General features: G+C 36.4%; 1 protein-coding gene across 3 annotated transcripts; it reads right to left on the reverse strand.

Annotated features, from left to right (window-relative positions):
- Positions 1–7,218: 7,218 nt before the first annotated feature.
- Positions 7,219–12,816, reverse strand: LOC127858707 (IgGFc-binding protein-like). Of its 3 annotated transcripts, none has more exons than XM_052395940.1 (8): positions 12,672–12,816; positions 11,713–11,910; positions 11,281–11,466; positions 8,929–9,008; positions 8,595–8,733; positions 8,187–8,281; positions 7,737–7,897; positions 7,219–7,473 (listed from the first exon to the last, which is right to left on the reverse strand). In XM_052395940.1, exons 1-8 carry the CDS (start codon positions 12,718–12,720, stop codon positions 7,284–7,286), a joined length of 1,098 nt encoding a protein of 365 aa, XP_052251900.1. In that variant the 5' UTR covers positions 12,721–12,816; the 3' UTR covers positions 7,219–7,283. The 3 variants fall into 3 exon arrangements, with proteins under 3 accessions (XP_052251900.1, XP_052251897.1, XP_052251898.1); XM_052395937.1 differs by having other exon boundaries at positions 8,929–10,004; XM_052395938.1 differs by lacking the exon at positions 12,672–12,816 and adding an exon at positions 12,392–12,589 and having other exon boundaries at positions 8,929–10,004.
- Positions 12,817–13,130: the final 314 nt, after the last annotated feature.

The following is a 13,130-nucleotide window of genomic DNA, read 5'->3' on the forward strand; positions in this document are numbered from 1 at the left end:
TTGTCACAAACTTTTCTCTGTTGTAAGATTCCGATTCCATATTCATGTACTTCAAAATTAAGGGTCCGTCTTCCTCTACTGGAACATTCTAGCTCCGTATACTTCTACTGTATTCACAAGGTTTCATAGGAAAACCTTAAATTAACAAAATTCATATCTTAACAAGAAATATCTTTAAAAAAGATATACGGCGTTGACTGTGGTTGGAGTTGGTGAAAGGTAACGAGTTTAATGAATGAGATCAAAGATAGCGAATGTCTTTTTCCATGCAGTTCTTAGCTGCATCACATATACCAGTACACAGGCAGCAATATGGTAGTAATTACTCAATATGAGAACAAAGCCTTTAAGTACAAACGCTCTGGCGCTGACAATCCTCTGAATATAAAGGGGCACACACAACTGTTTTGATGTCAAGAGTTGAGTGTAAAACTGTTCTATCCATCAAGCCTTTCCAGAGTGTAAAACTATTCTATCCATCAAGCCTTTCCATTAGAGATAAAATTGCTTCATGCTGAACACGCAGTAAAACATTGTTACACGCTATACTACAAAGACGCGGTCATGTTTCCAATGGTATGGGGGGTGATGCTCAAATCAGCCAATGGAATAAATGAAGTGTATTCATTCGTATATAGCCGCGGGAATTTTTATTTGAATTTTATTGGACAGTTACAAAGGTCAGGTAAGGTGAAAAGCTGGCTTAGACAGCTACGCCGAAAAACGAATAACAATCGCTATAGTATGTTATATCTGCTTTTAAAATAGAAAACATTTGATTATTTACAGAAAATGACATTAGAAAATTATATTATTCCCTTTAGTATAGAGTAAGTTAAGTTTACAATCGGAGAATTACCACCACCACCATCATAATCATCTCAATCACCACCACCACCATCATCATCACTATGGTAATTTCTACACGTCAATTTGAAAAATGTGTCTCTTCTTTTTTCTCTTTTGTTCGATTTCATCGTTCTATGTATACCAGACGACTGAGTCAACCTTTCCAACCAAACTTTTTAAAGTCTACCGATAGCTTCTGCGCCTGTAAATACTCGTTTTAAAACATATAAGCCTCGCTCTGTGAAAAGGGTGTTTAATATAAGTGCGTAAAGGGTCGTCCCAGATTAGCTTGTGCAATCCGCACAATAAGCAATATTTTGGCTAGTTCTGGCTTCCATAACTTTAAATGTCGCTTTTTATGATTTTTGACTGGCGCGACTTTACAGGTCTGTCAATACTATATAAACTGTACGCTGAAGTTTCTTTAGCTATATTTTGGCTTAAAGCGAGATTATACGATTTTGTAATTTTTTTATGAATATTCATAATAGGTGTAAACAAACTTATTATATATATATTTCAATATAAATTTAAATAAAAATTAAGAAGAAAATGTGTCGAAATGCGAAATAAGCCAGATATTTGATTCTGAAATTGAAAATGTCTGTACAGTCGAATTCACCAGTATGTGTATCATGCATTTACGATGTGAATCTAAATTTAGTTTAACGGTTCATTTTAAATTCCTGCAACGATATATGTTCATTCGACACACGAACACTAACTCTGATCCTAATAAAAAGACGAATGCTTCGGTTATTGTAGGAAAATATGTACGAAATATCTTCGTCACAATCGGCTCGGGGCGCTAATTTGTCTTTGCTGCATTTTATTAATTTCGTCTTCAATGTATAATTTTTCTTGTCTATTTTGTGTTATTGTAACATATTTTGTCAATATATTACAATTTAACACATATCAAAAATCGTATCATCTCGCTTTAAAGGGGCCTTTTCACAGATTTTGGCATTTTTCAACTTATTAATTAAATGCTTTATATCGATAAATGTAAACATTGGATCGTAAAAGCTCCAGTAAAAAATCAAGAATAAAATTAAATAAAGGAAAAAAACATTGCCCGGACGAGGTTTCGAACTTGTGACCCCTGGAGTCCTGCCAGAATCCTGAAGTAAAAACGCTCTAGCCTACTGAGCTATTCCGCCGAGTATTCTTACTTGAAGTATTTTATACGTTATATAAGCAATCTTCGTAGTTTCACAAAATTTAACGACAAAAACAGAACTCTCCAAATTATTCAATCGTTTCGCGTTGCAACGCTTTATAATTTTTAGGTTTTAAAATCGTCAAAAGATGCATATAATGGCTATATAAGACCATGGTAAAAGTTCAGTATTACGGTTTCCTCACAAATATCATAACTAAAACGAAAATTTGCGAATCTGAAACAACTTTTTTTCAATTTTGTCAATTTACCAAAGCGTGAAAAGATCCCTTTAAGACCAAGAATATATAATTTGTAAAGTTATATAAGAAACAAGAGGAATTACTAAGAAATGCCTACCTGAGTATGAAGAGAAGACTTGGCTTATGAATTACATTTCAGAAGTGGTTTTGCTAAGAAAGATCTATAGACTCACGTGGGCACCAAGAAGTTGTTTGATGCATGGAAATAAATTGAGTTTATTGTTTACAAAGGAATAACAAAATAGCATTTTTATAGTATTATTTTAACATCCTATTGGAAGTAACGATCTAAACTGTAAGTTTTCTACAGAGGTAATAACATAAAACGGACAACCATCATTTAATGAATGATAAAAGAATAAGGATGGTTCCCCTAAATAAACATTTCCCTTAAACGATCTGAAATGTTATAAACAGTTTCTAACTACATGTATGCAATTTGTGATATTTTATATCCACAAAAAGAAACTGCCCAACATCCTTTATTATGAATAAAATATATGTTCTGGAATATCGGCCAATATTGTTTAAAATGCACCAAGAGGTTTTCAAGAATAACAAAAAATAAATGACACAGGTCGACAAACAGAGGTCGACAAACAGTGAACTCTTAGCAAAAAGTGCTCAGATTAACAAAACAATGTATTTCTTGAACTTTACCAGCACACAGTTGGTCCAGTTTTGCCCCAGTAGCATAGAGGTCGTGTTTGCGTTATAAAAGACAGACAGTAGCTTCTTAACTCCATCGTCCCGTGTCGCCAAAGTTGCCAGCTTTTCCTTCTCGTCACAATCCACCAATATGATCGAATGGGACGACCATCCGAAGCACATACATAGGAATGTGACAGAGACTCCAAACGGACTATGTAGTTCAGGGTCCATGAAGACATTCATGACATTGCCTTTCATGTCAAGGGTAAGGAGCTTGTTCTGGGCGTGACTGATAAAAATATTGTTCCCATAAGGACTCACAGCACACTTGTATACTGGCAATGAAGATAAACACACATCAGGCCTACATCCTAATTTTAACAATAACTGATGGACGGGCTCCTTATTTGGTAAAGTGACACATATGATTATGATAATACACGTGCGAGTTTATTTGAGGATTAAACCATAACACATAAAGAAATTGACTGGACACAGATATCTACTATCTAATATACAAGGACCATCGTGTCCATTGTGACATTGACCTTAACGCAACCAACGTTGCGTGCGACGAGTCATCTTGATTTGCTCATCATATCATACATATTCTTAGAGGCAAGACAAAACACATGCATAAAGGATCTATGCACACACGTGTGTCTTCTGTTACCTTGAACTTAACATGAAATGAACATATTGTTAAATTATATTTACTATACATATGTATGTGTATATGTACTTTACTTAATATAAGCAATATCATCATTAAAAAAATGCTTATTATCTGTATGACCACCTGATGTATCCTCATATATATTGCTTTCAATATCCCAGCCAAGCGTATACCGACACAGTGCCTTTTCCGAAGTGACATAGCAATTCTTGATGGTGGGCAATACATCTACATATATTTTTACTCGACATTTCCCACCACTTAAAAGCGAACCAGTGTTGACTTTGACTTTCTGAACTACATGGTTGAAGCCATCGTCTGGTTTGATCAAGCAAATGCCTCTTGGATTTTCCATATCATAGTTTGTGACAAGTTAGCTTACTTATCCAGAAGTTTAAGTTTACTATTATTGTTGTCTGCCAAGGGAATATGACCGTCAGGGAAAACGCACGCATATCTGATATCGCAAACGGTCGAATCACTTGGAATTTGCACAGAGATTTCATGACTTGTACGTTGTAGAAACTTCTTCAAATCTGACAGTTGTATTAGGTACTGCTCCATGCAGCTGTATGATTGATCGTAGAATAACCTTTCAACTTTTACAGTGTTCTTCTCAAGAAAATCTTTTGACTGTTCTATCTTCTCCAGACATTTCCAACCAGCGATAAAGCAGAGTTCTTCCCAACTGTCCTCATTGAAGGCCTTCGTGGTTTCAGAAATCTTTTTGAATTGGCTCTGACGCTTTTTGCAGTTTTGAATACAGTTGCAAAGAGATTTGTGCCAACTCTTTAACATGTCTTCCCCCTTTTTTCCGAGTACTTTCCTCCATTTCATTCAACTTGGCACATATGTTTCGACATTGTTCTCGTATTATCTGTATATATTAAGCTTTTTGTTCATGGTCGTGAAACCCCCTTCAAAAACAAGTTACCCGGCAAGGATTGATTTTTCGGTTTTCTACGACGACACATTGAAATGTCCAATCGCAAGCCTATGAATTTGGGACACAAACGAGCCAAAGTCATCCTAGATATGGTTAAAGGCTTGTGTATGGTGAAAAAAAAATACCTTAACCCATTTATGCCTAGCGTCTAGAAAAAAGGCCTTGGCAAACAGCGTAGACCCAGATGAGACGCCGCATGATGCGGCGTCTCATCAGGGTCTTTGCTGTTTGCTTAAAGGAATTTCTGTAAGAAATATCCTAAATATAGAAATAAATATACTAGACATCCCTAATTTTGAAAAAAATTAATTGATCTAATTTAAAAGGATGGTAGAGTCCACTAGGCATAAATGGGTTAAGAAAGAAATCACTGACTTCAAAGACCTTCTCAAGAACCCACGGCGAATTTTCAACGATGAAACTGGGTTTTCGCTGACTGTCAATGCTGGTAGAGTACGCCATTAAGAGCGCACCATCGGTGCCGGATTAGCACCGTGGAGGCCCCATGGGCAGTGCAACTTTTTGGAACCACGTCCCTTGCCCTAAGCCTACTAGATCGCCAGTGTCCAGTCGATTACACTCGTTTAAATTAGCGTACCATGCCAAGGGTGGCAAGACATAAGATTTCCTTTCATAGGCGAAAATTGTCATGATAATACCGAAAAGATAATACGACATAATAAAAAATTGATTTAGAATATAAGAAGGCTACGACTGGGCTAAGTAAGTAAGTAAGTAAAAGAGTCTGCCTTCACGGTCTCATGGGGTCCCTAAAAGACGCAGAGCCTAATGGCAGTTGCCTACTCTGCCTTATGGGTAATCCGGGACTGCGCTTCGTGTTTAAAAGTGGTGACATCAAACGCGACCCAGATCACAGGATGGCAGGTTGAAGAATTCCTACCGCCTATGACTTTATTACAAGGGAAGATAATTCGATGTGTCGGTCCTGCATGATTCCCAATGGCCACTTAATTACGCTGCGGCACCGAACGGCGGGTCGGATTCTGTGGCTTTTGTGAGTTTAATAGAATATTTAAAATTGGCCGTAAAAGATCATGATTGAAATCTTAGAGCAATACAGAGCTATTGGTTGATTTAATTAAAGAATTTCCATCATATATCAGACCATTATCATGCATTTTTTAAGAATCCGCAATAATGGGTGTCATAGGCAAACGTATATTTAGTTCGTTTATGTTTATTGTTAGCTACATACAAAGCATAATCTAATTGTTATAAAGCAATATAATTCTTAAAGTTAACTACATCTACATGAAGGATAATTGTTTGACTCTTTGTGTATTTTGTATCAGCCTTCAAATAGCCAACTATACTACACTTACACAATTAAAATAGCCAACTATACTACACTTACACAATTAAAATTATCTTGTATGAAATAATCTATCATGTTGTTCCTTTTTACACTTCACTATAAGTGTATAATTGTCTCTCCTGAATGTGTTTTCTTTCAGATGTTGTCCTCTTGTTGTAGTTTATATTTTCAAAATGCTCTCTGTGGGGATGTTGTGTACTGTTCGATTGTGTTTTCAACCTTTAACTCATGTGTGTGTCAATACCAGCGTACTCTTTAATTGTTCATACGGAATGAAAACAGTTAATGATGCACATCATTATTAAATGTGTTATTTGTCTAAAGAATTTATATCAATTGAACATCAAATTAGTTCATACATTATTTTTGAAAATAATTTGCAATAAGACGTATACACAATTTTATGCACGCTGATTGTATACATTTTGTTTGCTTCGATGTGTCATACTAAATTTAAAATCCCTTTTAGATATGAAGACGACAATGTTTTCAACCATGTTTTTGTTGTATGCGTGATCATGTGACCAGTAATCTCCACGCAGAGTTGCCGTTCCATGCTCTCACATACAATCTCTGCCATCATAAGAAAATCTTCCCAGATCTGTGTGGATTTATTTTTTGTATAAGTATTATATTATTATAAGTAGTATCATTTTCTTTTATATTTTGGAAACTGAGTATAAGTTAAGGTTCATAGTAAAAAAAATAAACAAGATGTGTTTATGTCCTCCCAATATATTTGACCTTTGACCTTAAAGAATGACCTTGACCTGGACCTTTCACCACTCAAAATGTGATGCTCCATGAGATACACAAGCACAACAGCTTTACTTGGAAAGCAGTGTATATATTTTAATTGGGCTACATTTGGCAGATATCTGGGCATGCCCATTTCGACTTGCGTATATTTGGCAAATATGAGTCTCATATAGGCTAGTCTATATATTAGGATACTACGAGCACATATGGGACCCTTATGCGCATTTTTACTGGGTCATTTCAAAAAGATGTCATACGAGTACAACTTCAAAGAATGGTTACATGAAAGCAAGTAATGACATAAGTTTATACGACGACCGATGATTACACAATTTCAATAAATGTTCAAGAACTTAACATGCTTTCACAAACAATATTGGGGACTTAATGTTCGTCAACTATTTAACTATGCTAATGTACATGTAAATTTAAACGGGAGATGCACGTGTATATTGATTGCATGGATGCCATAAAAATTAAATATACTGCTTAAGAGTAGACGAGTAGTTCCATGTGTAAATAGTTTTTTTAATAGACAATGATGTAAAGCATTTCCGAAATAATAATTCAACATACTTAAACGCGAATATATTTTATTTTCAAAACCCAAACAGCTGTTTGTTTGGTAACCAGCTATCTCATCATTGTTTTGCGCAATCTGGACGCTGATCACACTGGTGTGATGACATCAGGTCTGACGTATCACAGATTGTGGCGTCACAATTGATATAAAGCTGTTGGTCTAATCCGGAAATGTGAAAGGCTTGGAACACGAACCTAGTCTCGTGGGCAGTCTGAGACAGCAAGTGGGTGTTTGCGTCCATTTCACAACTGCAACAAATTCTATTATTGACACAACGATCTAATTGCTGATATAGATACAGTTGCATGTCTTGACTTGTTAAAGCAAATAATTATACGAACTGGAAGTTATGATACTAAAATCTCTATTCAAAATATATGTTTTAATACGTTTCAAAGCGATGTTTAAATGTTGATCATTAATGATGTGTTTATACCAGAATGTTTCTCTGAGTGCCACGATGGTTACCGTCCATTTGTTTTTCATGTGATTTATATCTATACCCACGTACCCGTTATTTATCAGGTTGTAACTGCCATTAAAGCCGTCCAACGTCTGCTCTGCATAACACGAATGCAGCCTCATTTTCACCTTCCAGTCAACGTTGTCGACGAATGTCTTGACAAACACATTAGCGACTGTCTTAACGCTAAGCGGATTGCCAGGAATTTCCTTTAAAAAGAGTTTGACAAGATTTTAAATTTCTTTAAATTGACTTTCATTCGAATTAAATATATGATAGTCGGGAATAACTGCAAGGTAATACAATTTCAAAAACTGTATTTATTTATTAAAAGAAGATTTATTCAATATGCTCCAACAGTGAAACATCAAGCACAACATTGCCAAATGTGCGCGAGAAATTGAAATAAATCAAACATATTTATACTTGAATAGTTTAGCGAAGGGATTCATTTTAAAGGAATATCGTGTATGATACTTTTCTTCAACAAAACTTTACCTGCTGAAAATTAGGGTCGATGAAAAACTGCGTTTGAATATGGTACGGTGTGGTCGGAAGTATAGAGCCCTTATTGCGCTTGATACTCGTGGGAACTATTAAACAGTGCTGCTAAATGAGTATACTACTAACAAGACTGAAACATCTACACTTCAAATATCAAATACTTATTTAAAAATTTAAAAATGTGGACTGTCTAATTTTGTGTTCCAATAGAATGTACAAATTATTATGTGAAGAAGCAATATAGTTAATGAAGTTATTAATTATGTGGACTCGTCTGCAACCTATTGTACACAAGGAAAACTTATGTGCAAATAGAGGAATTATTCTGTAAATCAAAGATGTATGAAATTAAAATATGTTATATTTTCTTGTTCTATTCAATTGCATGTTGTTTTGTCATACCATATCTACCGAGTCCCAAGGGAAAACCGTATAATTCGTCTGTATCGAATCCGTAAACAATCACACCGAAACTGACACTGGAGTCCACGTGGTAAATATGATGCTTCCCCGCCACGACAGACACTCGAATGATACTGAACTAAAAGAGTAAAAAACGGTCAAAGTTTCTTTTATACGCATCATTTTATACGTACAAAAAACTAATCTGGATTTTGAATTCCCAGTACAGCATATTTTTAAAAATGTTATAAAGGTTTTTAATTTGAATTGTTAAATATAACTTAATCAGGTGAGCAAAGTATTTATACAAGTTGAATGACATTAAGTGCTCTACCATAGTAATGTTAATTGTTGTTATTTGTTCGTCCGATCGGCTTATTGTATTGCCATCCATTCGTAAACCGCTTGCATGGTCTGTGGGAATAGTTATTGAGGCATAGTGAAAAGAAACAGAAGTTGGTGTTTCGTAGAAATATTCTGATTCTTGATTGTCTGTAGAGGGAACCGTTATCATGCTAGGATCTCCAATTGCATTATCCGCATACGATCCTTCTGCAAATTGTAAGACTAAAACTGGATGAGTTGATACAACTGCAGTAGCAACATCGTTTGAACTAACATACTCGTAAAAGTCCCCGTTATTCAACGACACTTGAGTTCCACCAATATTCACTGCGTTGTTGTCCATTAAAGAAAGCACGCGAAATCTATTGTTTCGTCTAGTTTTGAGATTCGCACATAGATATGTGTGTTGCCAAAACCGAACTGGTAGCAACTGTTCAGCTAAGAAATCACAGGCAGTTATATCCTTTGGAACATTCGTACATGTGTTACCGGACACAACCGAAACCGGTTTTGAACTCGTGATGTGCGTACCAGTCAAGTCATGCTGGTGTTGCACCAAGTATGTCTGAAGTTTGTTCATTACAAATGAAAAATTCTGCCCGCTGATGTAGCTTTGACCGCCGATGGTTATATTTCCTGTGGACATCCTCAAGCGGACTTCAACCTGAGAATCTTCCAATGCAGTGACGAGAAATTCGCTAAGTGATCCTTCGACGGTATCATAGCTTGGCACAACAAACTCGTTGGCGCCAGCAGTTATGGGTAAAAGAAGAAAGCCGTCGGAGGTGGTTGCATTTCTTACCATTACATACGCTGAAACGGGTTTGTCCGTCGCAACATATACGGCTTTGTTTGACAAACCAGCGGAAGTGGCTATAATGCTGTCGGGAATCGTTACTGCGGTAGTCGTATTAGCCAGTGTTGTAATATTTTGGTTGAAACCTATTCCCGGCGCATTAATGAAGACCGTTGAGGCATACGTACTTGAAATGTACATCTTTATATACTCTGGCCGGCCTAGATATATGTCTGGGATTCCGAATACGAACTGACGACCCAATGTGCCTGTGTATAAAAACAGATTGTATTTGACAAAAGAATATCCTTGATGTACTTATGTATAAACGTTTTAATTATACATTCTGGAATTACTACATGCACTTTGTTCTTAACCGAAACCTACAAGGTTGATTTATTTGTGTTGAATATTGTCATTATCCTTTCAGGTTTAGCTTATCAGTGTGGCGGGTGACCGGGGAATGTGAGAGGCGGGAATAGAAAACCAAGGCCTTCCCACAGATGTAATCGGTTTGTACTTTTGAAAGTATTTTGCTGCTTGTAGCGGAAACAAAACACAATTCTTCTTAAATGAAATAACGATGCACGTTTGTTTTCCGATTACAAAGCTTCAACATTAAAAAAAAAAGTTAAATGAAATCAGTGCATAGTCACACTTTGTTACGATTGGGAAATTGTTCGAGAAAAGTGTGCTTTTTTAATATAAGTATAGAATGGTAAAAGTTTCATTGGGGGAAATCGGCAGACAATATGAACAGCATTTGAACAAACTCCACAGACAATAGAGCCAGTATTGTTCTTTTCCTCTACTTTTATAACGGAACACCAACCATAAACATAGAATGATTATAACTGGGACCACAACCTTGGAACGGTCGATGCAAAGTATTGGATATGTGAACGGCTAGTCGAATCTCACACTTATAAACATAAGACTCTTCTATCGAAAAATGCACAAATAATTGTAATGTTTAAATGTCGTAAATATTTCTTACATTAACAATTCTTATTTAATAGTGCCATTAATAGCTATTTTAATACAGTTTCCTTTTGGAATGACGTGGATCTAATGTCGGTCGTGTACTCCTAAATTAACTGATTAATTAAATATAAAAAACAACAGTGATCTTGTAAGCATGATATAGAGTTGATAATTCCCTTATATTGGTTGTTTCATGTGTCGCAATTGTTTTTTTAAAATAACCGAAATGAGACATGTCAAATTTGTTTTGAGCTGGATCTAATTGGACTAGATGCTTCATATCCACTGATGCACGCTTGAACACAATTGAAGACAGAAAAAACGAATGTAAAAAAGAGCACTTAATATCACAGTACATCATTTATTTAAATTATATGTATTTACCTAAGTCAATTACAGCTATTATTTAGCCAGATCGGGTGTTTGACATGAACTTGTACCATTAACTTTGAAAAAGGTATGCAGTTTAGTGTGACATCCTCTGCATGACTGTGGCATATAACATTCAAATGCCAGTAAAAACGAAGCTGTTCCAGTGAAATATTCTCTTACGTCACTTACCAGGAATACAAGATGGCCGCTCTGTCCAGGTCGCCGTTGATTGGTTGATTGCGAGTACACACGCGACCGTCTCTTGGCCAATCAGCTTGAAGTCCCTATCGCAAGTGTACGCCACCGTAGAATTGACGGTGCGGTTATATGTGTCTGAATGCTTTCCGTTGGTGATTTTAGGAAGAGGTCCACATTCTGTTTAACAAGATTCGAAAATATTCCGTCGACAATACATATGTTTGCTAAGTTCTGAAAATATCGTGCATAGTATTCGGTGTTGTTGTTTGTTTGTTGCTATTTTTTCCATTATAACAATATATTAGTGAAGTCACGACCATTAGTGTAATATTATCTTATACAAAAAATAATAAGTGTGCTTTAGCGAACCTGACCATCTGTCAAAGATGCTTGTTCGATTTGGTAAAGGTAACAAAGGCTTACCATACACTTTTCTCAGACAATTCGGCCCAGGAGTCCACACATACACGCTCTTGGCCGGGTCCTGAATGCACGTGATCGATGGCGGACCCACCAGCTCGTAAGTTGGGTTGCACGTGTACGTAACCATAGACCCGCCGGCATAGAACGTGCTGTTGTAGTCCATATGCGCATGCGCAACAGCTACAGGGGCAAAGCAACCTGTTGACATACATTGAAACTTGTTGTACTAGTTACATTTCAAAGCTTAACATACATAAACCAAATGCAAATTCAGTCGATATGTCGACTAATTGTAAATATGACGCATAATCCGATAGAGCAAACATATTTTCGGCAATCACTTGTGAGCCTTTTGTCATCCTACAAGGTCAAGCGGAGCCAATTTTCGTTAGCAATTGGATTGCCAAATTGCATCGTCAGGGGTCGCGAGATTGATCCCCTTGTTCAGGTGGTGAAGTGAACCTGATGGTTCACAACTGGCATTTGTATACCCATGGTCATCCATTGCAAAGGGCGTTTCCTGTAAGTTGCAATGTCCTGTAACCTATTTAATAAGTCTAATAGGGCAATGGCCATAGGGTATATGATGCCGTTGCACTCTATAAAAAGAAGTAACACGATATGTGGGATTTGCACTTATACTTACAAACCTGATTCATAGGCTGATTATTTTACAAACCCTGTGTAGGACAGAACGGGTTCATGAGGTGGTTCGGGGCGTAGTCATAACAGTCGCTGATCCAGTCAGGGCCGTGGCTGCTTGCACGCTGTCTGGGGTTAAAGCTATTAATACTATTGATGCAATTGTTCAATACGTTGATGTTAAGAGTATTCGCATCTTAAGTTTATGCATAAATGAAGCTTTGACTCACCGGGCGTATACATTTTCAATTATACTTAAGTTAAATGACAAACTGAACATGAATTAAATTTTTTACTTTAAAAAATGATTTGCTAACCTAGGCTTGAAATCAAGCAGAACACGGCTACATATTGACTCCAGTGCATTTTGCTGTCTGTGTCGACGACTTGTTTGTACGCACCTGTTTTCCGACTTACAAACCAAAGGGATTGTGTCGTTCAAATTTGTGTCATCTGCAGATTGATAAGATGTAGTCTTGACATTGAAAAGGGGTCGTCTGATTTAGTGCTTGTTGGGGTTAGGCAGTGTTTGGATAACGCGACTGTATCATAATTGTTCGCGAATACCGGTATTAAAGCAACAGTACTTAACTGTTCTTTAAAAAAAACTTGGAAGAAATTATTTGCTTAAATCAGTATTGATAGAACACACAACATTGATATCTTTACAATAGTATCATTGTGCAGAATTGTGTGTTCTTTGTGCTGTGTTTTTGTTATTATATTTACTTAAATGTCTTTGCAGGTAGCGTATCATTCAGTTTGTACAGAGCGTT

Source organism: Dreissena polymorpha, chromosome 14 (genome assembly GCF_020536995.1).
Source record: "Dreissena polymorpha isolate Duluth1 chromosome 14, UMN_Dpol_1.0, whole genome shotgun sequence".
In the NCBI taxonomy this organism is placed as follows: domain Eukaryota; kingdom Metazoa; phylum Mollusca; class Bivalvia; order Myida; family Dreissenidae; genus Dreissena; species Dreissena polymorpha.